Raw genomic sequence first — 13,099 nt, forward strand, 5'->3', positions numbered from 1 at the left:
TGGGGGCGTCGGGTGGGCGGGACTAATTTTGGGGTGGGGCAGGAGGCATGTCAGGGGCATGACACCGGCCAGGAGACGTGGTCGAGGCCTCCGGACCAGCCCCCAGGTCGGGTGATGGCGCGCCAGCAGCCCGCTGGCGAGCGCAGATTTACGCCTGCTTTCGGCAGGCGTAAATCTGCCAACAAAGGTAGGGGGGGGTTAGATAGGGCCGGGGGGGTGGGTTAGGTAGAGGAAGGGAGGGGAAGGTGCGAGGGGTGGAAAGAAAGTTCCCTCCGAGGCTGCTCCGATTTTGGAGTGGCCTTGGAGGGAACAGGCAGTGGGCGCCGAGCTCGGCGCGCGCAAGTTGCACAAATGTGCACCCCTTGCGCGCGCCGACCCCGGATTTTATAAGATACGCACGGCTACGCACGTATCTTATAAAATCCTGCGTACTTTTGTTCGCACCTGGTGCGCGAACAAAAGTACGCGCTCGCGTAAATTTATAAAATCTACCCGTATGTATACCACGGATAGACAACTGCCTCCATTGTATGCATATACATCTCATACATTTGAAATCTTGACAACCAAATGTATTTGTGCGCTGCAGGACTTAATTTGTCTACCCCTGATTTATACTGATAAAGTTTAGGGTGCTAAAATAAAGGTTGGTCACTACGAGTCATGTTAAAATGGCAGTGGGAGACATGCAATAAAGTATACATAAAGACCATTTTCAATATGCTAAAAACAGCCTGCTATTCAGTAAGGGCCGAATTTTTAAAAAGCCCGGCGACGCGCGTAAGTCCCAGGGTTTTACTAAAGGGGCGGTCCTACAACACAGCAGCCATTACCACTGTGTTGAAGGATTGTGTGCCAGCAGCCTGCCTGCGCGCACAAAAAGTAAAATAAAATTTTTTTGGGGGGGTTAGAGTAGGGCTAGGGGGAGGAAAGGTTAGGGGAAGGGGTGGGAAGATCAGGTTATGGGGGAGGGAACAGGGGAAGGCAGTGCAGCCCGGTGCGTACAAGGTGCACAATTGTGCACCCCCTTGCGCGCACGTTATAAAATCGAATGTACAAATACGCCTGCGCGCGCCTTTTTAAAATCTACCTTTAAGATCTTAATATGCACTGCAAGATGGTCCCCCATCTCATTAATGTGTAAGTTCTAAACTTAGCAATTATCCACTTGCAAATCAGGGTGCAAAAAATCTCTTAAATATGTCTTGCCATTTTGAAGGAGCTTGGGCCTTCCCTGGCAGGCGCTATCCTGCTTGCATCACTAGCGCTGGCAAATTATTAGTGGTATAGCTCACCTGGCGCTATCATTTTCTAGTGGTAGTGGTATGGGCAGAAGGGCTCTGTTTCTCCTAGAACAGTAAGATGTTTACAAAGGGGTGGGTGGAGGGGGGGTTCTTAAGCAATGGAGAAGAGTGACTGACTATGGGGGGGGGGGATGTTTATTGCCTGTGCAGGGGGAATGATACTTATTAGTGAGTAAAGTGATGCTTAACAGAGATGGGGATTACTTTTAGTATTTGCAGGCAGATGCCTGTCTGGAATTTGAGTATGCAGGGGGGTTTACTAATTATGTAGGAGAGGGGTTGATGGTACTTAGTGAGTAGGAGGGTCATGGCACACTTTCTCTTGGTTAGGATTTGAGAGGATAGAAAATCCCCTAACTAATCAGTGCTAAGTCAAATGTCCAGTTAGCATGCAGAATTTCAGTCTGCAGCTAATATGAACACTTACATGGCTATCTGGTAGGTTTTTTTTTAAGTTACCCGGCCTTATGTGGCCAGATATCTGGCTATTTATCCAGGTATCTTCAAAAGATATTTGGGTAAGAAGCACTTTGAAAACAAAAAAATAATAAAGGAAACTGTGGCCAGATTTCTCACCTTGTCTTCACTTAATCGCATCAATGGTCTTGCCAGCCGTGCACCCCCACCACACCTCACATCCTTCCTAAATGTTAAAAATTATTCTGGGGTCTGCAAATTGGATCCTTCCCATCCCCAGTCACCTACTCTTTTTTTTTAATTGCTGTCTAACCCTGAACCCTGCCCCCATCTGTTGAGCTGGCGATTCCCGCACTGCCTGAACACCCTCCACCTACCCATTGTGCATCAGTACTAAGCCAGTGACACTCCCCTCCCTGGACCTTCTGACACTTAGAAAACCTCTGCCAGGAGCTTGATAAACTCTGTACAAGCTACGGTGAGAGAACATAGTTGAAATCTCAACTTTGTGAGACTTTCCTCATTCCAAATGTCGTCAATTCTTCACCAAGGTGTACTGTGCTGTTTACATTTTTTTTATTTATTTATTTATTTATTTATTTATTTATTTAAGTTTTTTTATATACCAACATTCAAGACGGTAGTCCCATCATGCTGGTTCACAAGAAACAGGGGTGCAATAAACTTTACAATTAGAACAATGGTGCAGAAAAGCAGTTACATGTAACAGGGAATCAATAACTTGGAGTAAGAAGGAAAATGAAGATCAGATAATTGTATATATATATAATAACATTATAAGCGGTGGCTATTAAAGCTATTACTAGCGAAGTATGTTGATTGGAGGGAGTTAAGTAATGTTGGAGTTAGGAAAGGCCTGCGTGAACAGCCACATGTCTCACTCTGCATGTAAAACTGGCCCCTAAACCACCACCAACACCTCACCTTGAGCTATTAGCTGGCCCTCTAGAGTGATAACTAGTTGAATACTGTGAAGGCCTCCCCAGAGGCGCGCTCTCTCTCCTCCACTCCCCAAGCCTAGAAATGGCCGAAATGCAATTTGCAATCTTTAACACAAATTGCATTATGACTGTTTCAGGCATATCACACAGCATAATGCCAGGAAAAAAGATGTTGCTATTTCTGGTGTTAAAACCATGTAATAGTATGCATTATGCTATTACACGGTGATATATTGTCCCTCATTTTAATTAATCCCATCCAAAACCCTCCCCAGTCCTACCCCTTCAAAAAGTTTGCATTCGCACCATGCGGTAACACAATTATCGCATGCGTTACGACGTCAACACATTCGTTAACACCATAAGGCATTTTGATGAAAGACCCTATAAATGACTTTGAATATTGACCTCCGTATTTTTTGTTCACGTTACTATCCATGTCAGTGTTGAAGCCATGGGACTGAGGTAATGTTTTATGCATAACACATTAAATCCCATTTTTATATGCACATAAACATTTTACTGAAATATACAGTATTTATCATGTATATATATCAAAAAAAAATAATTTGTAAAATCTAAAATGATTTATAAAAATATTAACAATCTATATTAAATACAGTATAATGCAAATAAAATAGTCCAGTCTGGCAATGGCATAATTCAAACATGTATGCGGTAGACATAAAGGAATCTTGGGAGAGTGAAGATCACAGATCAAGGAAGACCGTGAGAAGATTGGAAGAAGGTACAAATAAGCGTTATGCAGTAGCCAGCTGCAGTATGATCCCCTTCAATAAAAAGTATTAATTGTTTGTATTGCTCTTTAAAAGAAAGTTAGTGAAATTTGCTATCCCCTGTTTATTAAATGACAAGTTTTTTCTGCTTTATTTCAGTAATTGACTATTACAGCAGAATGTACTTAGAATCTGGACAAACCAGTAGATGGAGCTAATGTTCTGCTGCAAAGCATTCTTTCTAAAATGAACTTTATTTTCCACAATGTTTTATTCCCCATTTTTGTTTAAGTACTAGGCCAGTTGACATGACATCTGCTTTCTCATGGCAGTGGGTCTCTGCATTTGCTTCATAAAATACGTACTCCTTTTTTTTTTCTTATGAATCTCCTGTGGTTGCTATTTGTAAGACTATCTCATAATGTAGATTCTTATGTATTCAGTTTATTTTTCAAATGTTTAGCTATTGATTTAGCTCAAAACATACTTTTTATTTTACCATAGTGAAGTTGAACAGCATTGTGTGTTAAAATGTTCCTTGCTGATGATAATGCAATAAAATTGAATTGATGAAATTCCAATTGCCATTTTGATTGTGAAAACTGAAGTCTTCTCCAGTAGGTTCTTATACTTTTCAAAAGGCCAACAAAATAAAATAAATGTGCATAAGTTAAGACCAGAGGAAGACGGGACTTTGTGCTCTTGAAATCACATGTACAATATCTTTTTGTTGTTGTTAATTTAAAACATATTAAAGCCTTCTAAGACTCCAATAGAGCTTAAGAAATTGTTTTCAATGATGATTACATATATTGGAGCAAATAACAAAACTGAATTTTGACATTAATCTTAAGGATCGGATAAAGAACCCTTTGTCTGAAATGCTTCATTTGGCTCAGTATAGGTATTATAAAACTAATATAAAATATAGTAAACAGGGCAGAGAATATCAGTGGGTTACCTGAATATCAAGAGAAGTCAGTAATCATACTACTTAACATATTAAAATAGAATATTAATATTAAAACATGAAAATAATGAATGGCCTTGAGCTTTCCTTTCAGCCACAGGCAGTTGCTATGACTGATCTTTATAAGGGCAGATATAGGTAGAGGTCCTTCTTTGGCAAAAAGAAGATGGGTGCCCTTGCTGGTGAAGAATGTTAAATAAATCCTTTCTGAAGGTTTCCTGTATGTATTCATGGAAGGCCTTCATTTCTGGCTGTGTCAAAGAATAGATTCTCCCAAAGGGTATTTTTGCCTTTGGCTGAAAATGTATGGGACATATGATCTAGGTGGGAGGAAGAATATCAGCTCCTTTTGTCATAGATATCTCAATATGCCATATACTTTTGCAGTTGTCCACTCCTATCCTTGAGTGCCAGATGGCACAGATTGCCTGGATTATTTTCAGACCCTATATACTTTGCTTTTTCATTAGGTATATGTCTGTTGACAATATGTTGATAGGAACATCACCTACTGTATTTTCCAATTAGTATGTGGTTCTTCTTGTTCTAGCCATGGAAGGATGACTGGGAAATGTGGTGCTCTGATGAGGTCAAAACGAAGAATCTACTGATTATATATCATGGTTAAAAGAAGAGGTTCAGTCTTGCTATTTACAGGCTCTGTTGATAAGGGTGTGCCATTGGTCTCTACCATGATGCTTCATCCCTTCTGTGATAGGATCTGGTGATGGTGAGCAAATGTGAGGTCAAAAAAAGCAAATGCTGCAGAGTCAATCATGACTAGGGTGGAGGTTCTATTATTTTTCCAGGAAAGTTTGACTGGAATAGTTACATGAGAGAGATGTCACCATGGCAGTATTAATACTTAGAGGGATAATTATCTCCCAGCCCGTTCCCTCTACTGAGTGCGAATCTGTTTCCCTGCTGAGGGATGACCCTGATTCTGAGGTCTACTGTGGTAGGAATTTAAAAAATGTTCTGAGAGCCCACCATAGAGGCACAAACCCTCTTGATGGCACTGCTCTTTTTCTACCTCAGAGAGGTAGTGGTTCATACCATCAACCAACTTGGGCTCCTCACTCTGTTAGTGGGGAGGCTATATGCCTTCCCATGGTTTGTAAAGCTCTCGGCTTTACTCTCCCAAGTGTTTTTTGATTCCCGTGCATAAAGTGAACAAAGCTACTAAGTTGACTGGGGGTTCTAGCCAAGCTATTTCATTCTTGATGTGGGCTGCATGCAGAGCAGGTTTATTCCAGTCCAGATCATTTGCTAACTGGTTATACTCCATGGCATACTCAGTTACATTACACCTGCCCTGATGAAGCCCCAAAATCTTACTTTCCATCAACTGAATTTAATCTGGATCACCGAAGGTCTGGGAAATGGTAACCACCACCAATGATTCTGTTTGGTTCAGGATTGGATCATCTCACTCCAGAAATGGTGTTACCCATACCAGGACCTTTTTATGAGCAGGCAGATCATAAAACCCACTTTAAGGGATTCCAATGGTTACAAGTGCTGGTGTAAGCACTGATGCAGGAATCCCCGCAACTCGTCCCAGTTACCACCAAACTTTTCCGGAGGTGGCACGGCTGGTCAGGGTTGCTCTTAGTTGGTGGGAGGACCCTGGAGGGACTCCACATTCAACTGAAGGGCATGAAGCTGAGGGCCTTATTTACTATGTTTATATTCCCAAAGACCTAGAATGGTGAAAAAAGCCTTAGTAAATGAAGCCCTGAGACTGTAACCCATGCACTGCCTTCATAAGGTCCTTCAAGCATACAGGAGGATTTTCCATTTAGTTCAACTTCTGTTATGAGCTGGTCCATGCTGTCATGGTCCGATCCACTGGAAAAGGTGAGGAGGTATGATATCTAGGCAAGGGTGTACCTTGGAGAGACTGGATGGCCCAAAGCCACTGTCTTCTGCCTGAAGGAGCTGCCATTCCCCACAAATTGAGCCCTTAGGTGCAGGCAACTGCCAGGACTTTCCAGAGAGAAGCAGGATCCAAGAAGACCAGGACTGGAGTAGGGACCAAATGTGAAGCTAAAAACCAGGACCCAGAGCAGGGAACCAGAAGTGTAGCCGACAACTAGGACTGGTGCAGGATCCAGGAAGTTCAGGAAAATAGGCACTATATCATGGCACAAACTCTGTGTGGACTATTGGACCTGCAAAGGTGTGTCAAGCTAGAACTCCTTAGACCAGCCCTCTTTTTGAGACTCACCTAATACTGGTCCAATAGAGAGCCTCTGGAGGTGGGTCTCCCTAACTTTGTTTTGCTTAGTATTTTTTTGTAGGGTTCTTGGTGATTGAGTCTCTGTGGCTTCACTGCAGGATCCCCTAGTCTTAATCACCCAGGGCTGAAAGTTAAATCCCTGCTGCCCTGACAGGATAGAGCTGGGAGTGCTGGTTGAGCAGAAATTAATCTTTCTACTTCTGCTTTTCTGACCTTATGAGAAATATTGAAACCTATCTCCTCGCCATCCCCTCTTTGCTGCTTTACACAGGAGCTATCCATTAGCACACTGGCCGTCTTGATCCAATACAAATTCTTCCTCTTTAGACAGTAACAATTTCCCCCATGAAATACTGAATTTAATCATTGTATTCAACACATGCAACTAAAATGGGAGGTGAATTAATTGGTTGAAGCAGGGATCTCATTATTTGAAATAACTGTTTACGGCTGTTGAAGTTATGTTTGAAAGCTATTTCTTTTGACCTCGTATGTGTGTTCCTTTTTTGTAAATGCACTTAGAGTACCAAGTGATGTGTTCTTCGTGAGGAGTTAGCAATCTGTTGTCAATCTGTTAACAAAGCTCTGTAGAGAAAGCTGGGAGTTAGCAATCTGTCAGAAAGCTCTGTTGTTAAAGCTGGTATTTAGCAATCTGTAGTTATTTAGAATAGTTGTGGGTGGGTCCTTGGACCAGTGGCAGGTGACCACGCCCTCGGGGGAAATCCCGAGAGGGACCGCTAGTCAGGCTTAGTGTAGGAGTCACACACACTAGTTCTTTTATTAGACAATATAGTAAACCACCAAAGGTGGCAGTAGTGAGCTGGAAGCGCCCGGCTGGGCTGTAGTTCCTCAGGTACTGGAACAGCGATCCCAAGGTGGCTGAGCTGTAGAGAAACTAAGACAGTGAGTAGGCAAAGCATGCGGCGTTCAGAAACAAGTCCTTGATGGTAACACTCACACAATAGTCTCTTAAGACAGCCCAGGAGATGGTATGCATTAGGCCCTCGAGGAGCGAGTACCTGGACCCAGGGAAAGCTCTGAGAGATAGATGGAAACTCACAATGTTGTAAGCAGCGATGACTTCTTAGCAGAAGTGGTATTCAGGAGCAAGTCCGGGACGTGGGCCCTCGAGGAGCGAGTACCGGTTCTGGACTGCGATCTGCAAAGAAAAAGAGAGAGCAAGGCCCCTGAGGAGCGGGCACCTCTAGTGAAGTCCTAGGAGGCAGAGTAGCTGGGTTTGCGGAGAGCGAATCCCATCCGTGGCGATCAGGAGGAAGCGAACCCTTGCTAACTCATCTTGTTAGCGAAAACTGAATATCTGGAGCTGGTGACATCATCTCAGGGGGGACGCCCCTGAGGTTCGCGCCAACGCTGGTATATCAGTCGGGCCGCGCACGCACGCCCTTAGGCATCTGGTCAACATGGCAGCTTGCAGCGTCGAGCCGGTCCAGGAACGCCGGAGGAGGATGGCCTGGAGACGCCGCAGCAGCTAGCCTTCCATTAACCCCGGAGGGAGTCGCCAACAAGGTAAGGTGGGCGGAGCAGAGACGTCAGACAGCGACGGACACAACACCAAGGACTTGTAATGTAGCATAAGAGATCACAGAGTTCTAAACTTGGAAACACTGGTGATTTCATTTTTTTACTATCCACTATGTCCTTGAGCAAGTCTTCCCTCTGTTAAAAACTCTTGAATAATATTTGACACCTTGACTGGTCTTTGGTCCACCAGAAGATAGATCAGTCTGGACTCTGGCTTTCTCCACAAAAATACTTCATTGTTCAGATAACAAAAGAGAAAAGAGAGCCTGCTTACCTTTAGCAGGGCTGGCAACAAAGATTACAATTCACAGTTAAGCAGGTCTAACAAACTGCTACTTCCATCTCCTCTAGTCCGGAGACTTCCTGTTCCATCAGGACTGCCATTATATCCTTCTCCCCAGGGGACATGCCCTGCACCAGGATTCCTTGGTATGCCTTGTTTAAAATGGGCCAGGCTTAATACCTGGTTCAGTATTTTAGAGAGTCTGAGGTACATTCCTTTACAGAGATATAATCTTGTTAATTTGCATGAGTACTTTGAATGATGGCATATAATTAATTAATCTTTCATTGTGGGTAAAACAAAAAGTGAAAAATTTCTGATGAGGGAAGTGAAAAGGAAGTATTTATTCTTTCAGGATTTAAGTATCAACAGAATTTTAAATCAGTTCCTATTCTGTTACTGTACTTTAATAAATTGTCATTTTGACTACTTTCTTAGAGAGAAAGTAGATTCTTAAATTTGTTATTTTCTATGTGAGATTTAAGTTTACACCAGATATATTGGAGAAATGGTAAATTTGACATTATAGACAGAATGGAGGGTGGGAAGAAATTGCCTGTTAAATAATACAGCTTGCCTACTGATTATTTAATGGCAGACCAGAGTATGTGCCCCAAGCCCTCTGATTTAAGCCTTAAGGATCTTTGTATGTTTATCTTAAAGGAGAGGTTAGGGAGGAGGTTTATGATATGCATTCAAATAAATCAGATATATTTGAGTCAAGCATTCTTTAATAATGGAAAGGAAATTCCAGAAACAAGGGGTCATGATATTAATCTGGATGGAGTAAATTTAAAGCAACATAAAGACTTTTTTTTTCACAGAAAGGGTGGTAGATACATAGAAAGCTAGAGACAACAGTAAAGAATTCAAGAAAATATGGGACAAGCACAGGGGTTCCTTGGTGGTATCGGAAGCAAAGGTAAAGTCAGAAATGTTAAGTGGCGTGAAAGATTGCTCTTGGAAGGAAAAATGGACAGATAAGGGTAGCCATCTGTCGACATGCTTAGTTTCTACATTTTAGACTATCGTAAATTGGTTTCCAAAATGAAGTTAACAAGCAAATATGTTTTTTAAATTATTAGATGGCGTCAAATCAATTGCTGTTCTTTTCCTATTTCGTAGTTTGCAAGACACATTAAAAAATCAGAAGGCCAGAAAACCCCAAAGGTTGAATTACAGATCTCGATCTATGGTGTCAAAATTCTTGAACCAAAAATAAAGGTAAGATATTTATTATCGTTGCCAGTTAAGATATGTTTCACTACAATACCCACTTAAACCTCATCTAGAGAATAGATCTTTAGTATAGCTGTTCCAACCCTCTGGAATGCATTGCCTGAAGAACTCAGAGCTTGAAAAAAACTTGCTTCATTTTAGAAAACCCCTCAAAACCCCTCTGTTATGGCTTTTTCAGACAGATGCCATTGACTGCACTCAGATACCCAAGTCAGGCCTTGCAGTAAACACTATTTCGTTTTGTCTGTTACTTTAGCTTATTAGTATATGTTATATGTATGTCATGTTCTGTCTGTTTTAATTTTAATTATGTATCTTCTGTTACCTGCTGAGATTTGTGGATCTCAATATATATATGAAAGTCTAGCACAGGTATGGTTGAGGATTGTGTGAAAGCCTCTGGGGAAAAACTCATATAGTGCCTTAAGAGGCTACTTGGTGCCTGTCGGGCTACTGTTATTCCATCCTCACCAATGTAGGCGTTGGATGTATTATAATCATTGGTTGCCCCAGAGTGTTGGTCAGGTATGTGCTGGTATACAGAAAACATCTATTACCAGTCTGTTGTATTATGCTCTCTGCTGTACCGCCAAGATCGTGAATGATAGAGACTTTGTGCTATCAGTGTACCAATCCTGACACTGCAATGTTTCAAAAATTAATTCTTCATCAGGGAATCACTTGTAAGCACATGAATCTCGGCAAGGTCAAAAATACCTGCAACAATATTAAACACAATCCTTAAAGTGATGTAATAACTACTGATGAGCGGTGGAAGACTGTGGTAGGACACTTACTTGATTTGTGATGGTCAATAGTGCATCTGAGATAAAGATTCTTTGTGCACTATAAAGAAAATGTTAGACTCGTCAGAAAATGTCAGCGGGAAAAAGTTACATTGAATTAAGAGATTCCATTGTAACTTACGTATGCAGTCTGAATCTGCTCCTCCGGCTGGTTTGACATTGACAGCCGGCGGCAGAAAGACGCTGAGCTTTAAAGCAAAAAATTCCCGCCGATTTCGGGTTAGAGGAAATGATGTATGTGTCCAAAAAAGGCCGACAGCGTCATCAGGAGGCCATTTTGAATTTGTCATATCCAAAGATGGGCTGGTACGTCATCAGGAGGCCATATTGAACTCATTGGAGAACCCCCTGTGTCCAAATATGGACTTCTACGTCATCAAGGCGCCATTTTGAATTTAATAAAAAATCCTTGATATCCAAAAATGGACTTGTGCGTCAGAGTACCTTTTTCGATGATGGTGAGAAACGCGAGGTGTGGATAAATACATGGTGTCACCAAATGTCTTAAAAGAGAACAGTGTGTTCATTTTGTAGTGCTGCAGAGGATAAACTATGTTATTGAAACGATCTTCAAAAAATTGAGAAGTAATAATTGTATCGCATGGTATTGAATGAAGCGTTGATGTTAAATGAGCGAGAACCATTCTACATTTTCATTGGAGAGGATGGAATAACAGTAGCCCGACAGGCACCAAGTAGCCTCATAAGGCACTATATGAGGTTTTCCCCAGAGGCTTTCACACAATCCTCACCCATACCTGTGCTAGACTTTCATATATATATTGATATTTCTACAAGTGTCTAACAACCTTGGATTTTTTCTTTTATGGAGATTTGTGGATCAGCAGGCTACAAATTGTTTAAATAAATAACATTCCTCTGTAGATTCCCTTTTTGATGCAATATTGATGGAAATTCTTCTTTTTTCCCTTACTCTACACCTAAACACCAGCAGAATTTATGTAATGTGGTACTATTTATTTTCTATTACCAGGGTAGCTGTAACCAACTCATTGTGAAAAGGGGGGGCGGGGGGACAGTACCAACCGGGGCCTGCTGCAGCCAAGCAAAATTCTGTTCTCCCGAGAGATGTCTCTCACAGGCATTCCTGATCAACCCGCATCTCACAAGCAAGGTGACTGCTCAGCTGATGGGGACATCCAGTCTACTGCCACAGCGGGGTCAACTAGCCCTGACAGCAGACAGCCCCCCCTAGCGGATTGAAAGATAGTGAACCACATACGATGCACTGCTCCAATCAAACACCCCTCCCGGTTAATGTACCCCATCATAGGGTCCTGGTAGCCATAAGGCTTGCCCTGGACTCTCCCCCCCAACACAAACTGCAGCCCAAGGACTAACCACCAAGCACCACCCTGTGAATGGACTGTCTCAAGCTGTTCAAAAAAACGGTCCCGCCCCATGTCAAAAAGATGTACCCCTTCTCTTCGGAAAAGGTCCTCAGATTTGATGCAGAGCCAGTCATGCCTGATGTACAGACCTCTATGATGTTAAGCGAAATTACAAATCTGCTTATAAGCTTCTGCATGCAGCACTCCCCACAGCTGCTAGTCCAGAAACTGGCGATGGGGGATGATCTCTGACCACACAACCCGTGTGTGGGGCATTAAGAACAAGATTTATGCAATGTTGTTCCTTATGTTATCAAGGAGGAACCAGGCTGGAATGTCCTCCAGATAATGTATTTTATTTATTTATTTATAACTTTTTTTATACCGAAGTTCAGGTAACAGAGTTACTTAACCCTCCAGTTTACATTACAACAGGTAATAAACAATGACAACATATGTCTTACAATGAACAAGGGTGTGAACAACTTGGAAAACATAACTAGGAAAACGAACTATTAGAGTGAATGGACTTAAGGGATATCAAGCCCTTGGGTAGGGAAATTTGCTAATGGAGGGGGGCGTGGGGGAGGAAGTTGCTAGAGGAGGGGGGAGTGGGGAATAATTTATTATGGATGAGTAAAAACATGAACATAGGTCCTGGGTATCGACAGTATGTGAACAGTCTGTGGGAGCTGTGGATGACTTAGTAAGTTATGGGAATGCTTGACCGAACAGCCATGTCTTGAGTCTTTTTTTTGAACGTGTTAGGGCAATATATCAGCCTTAGCTCCGGAGGAAGTAAATTCCACTGTTTGGGGCCTGCTGTGGATAGAGCTCTTTTACTTAAAGATGTTTTCATGGGAGGTGCGTGTAGAGTGCCTCTTTGTGCTAATCTTAGCGGTCGGGAAGATGTGTGAAGTTGAAGAGGGATTCTGAGGTCCAGTGGAGTGTTGTTGAATATGGCTTTGTGGGTGATTGATAAAAGTTTAAAGAGGATTCTAAATTTGACTGGGAGCCAGTGGAACTTCTTTAGAATTGGTGTGTTATGGTCTCTTTTGTTGGATTTAGTGAGACACCTTGCTGTTGCATTCTGTAACAGTTGAAGAGGCTTTAGTGTGCTGACTGGAAGTCCGTGTAGCAGTGAATTACAATAATCGATTTTTGAGAAAATGATGGATTGTAACACTGATCTGAAATCATGGAAATGGAGGAGGGGTCAAAGCCTTTTTAGAACTTGGAGTTTGT

General features: G+C 42.2%; 1 protein-coding gene across 6 annotated transcripts in view; it reads left to right on the top strand.

Annotated features, from left to right (window-relative positions):
• GULP1 (GULP PTB domain containing engulfment adaptor 1) overlaps positions 1–13,099 on the top strand; it is a 611,398-nt gene that overhangs the window by 431,611 nt on the left and 166,688 nt on the right. For all 6 annotated transcript variants that reach the window (XM_029605977.1, XM_029605980.1, XM_029605975.1 and 3 more), the window contains one exon: positions 9,583–9,681. In XM_029605977.1, coding sequence (XP_029461837.1) covers positions 9,583–9,681 — 99 coding nt within the window. The remainder of the gene's footprint in view (positions 1–9,582; positions 9,682–13,099) is intronic.

This window comes from Rhinatrema bivittatum, chromosome 6 (genome assembly GCF_901001135.1).
Source record: "Rhinatrema bivittatum chromosome 6, aRhiBiv1.1, whole genome shotgun sequence".
Lineage (NCBI taxonomy): Eukaryota > Metazoa > Chordata > Amphibia > Gymnophiona > Rhinatrematidae > Rhinatrema > Rhinatrema bivittatum.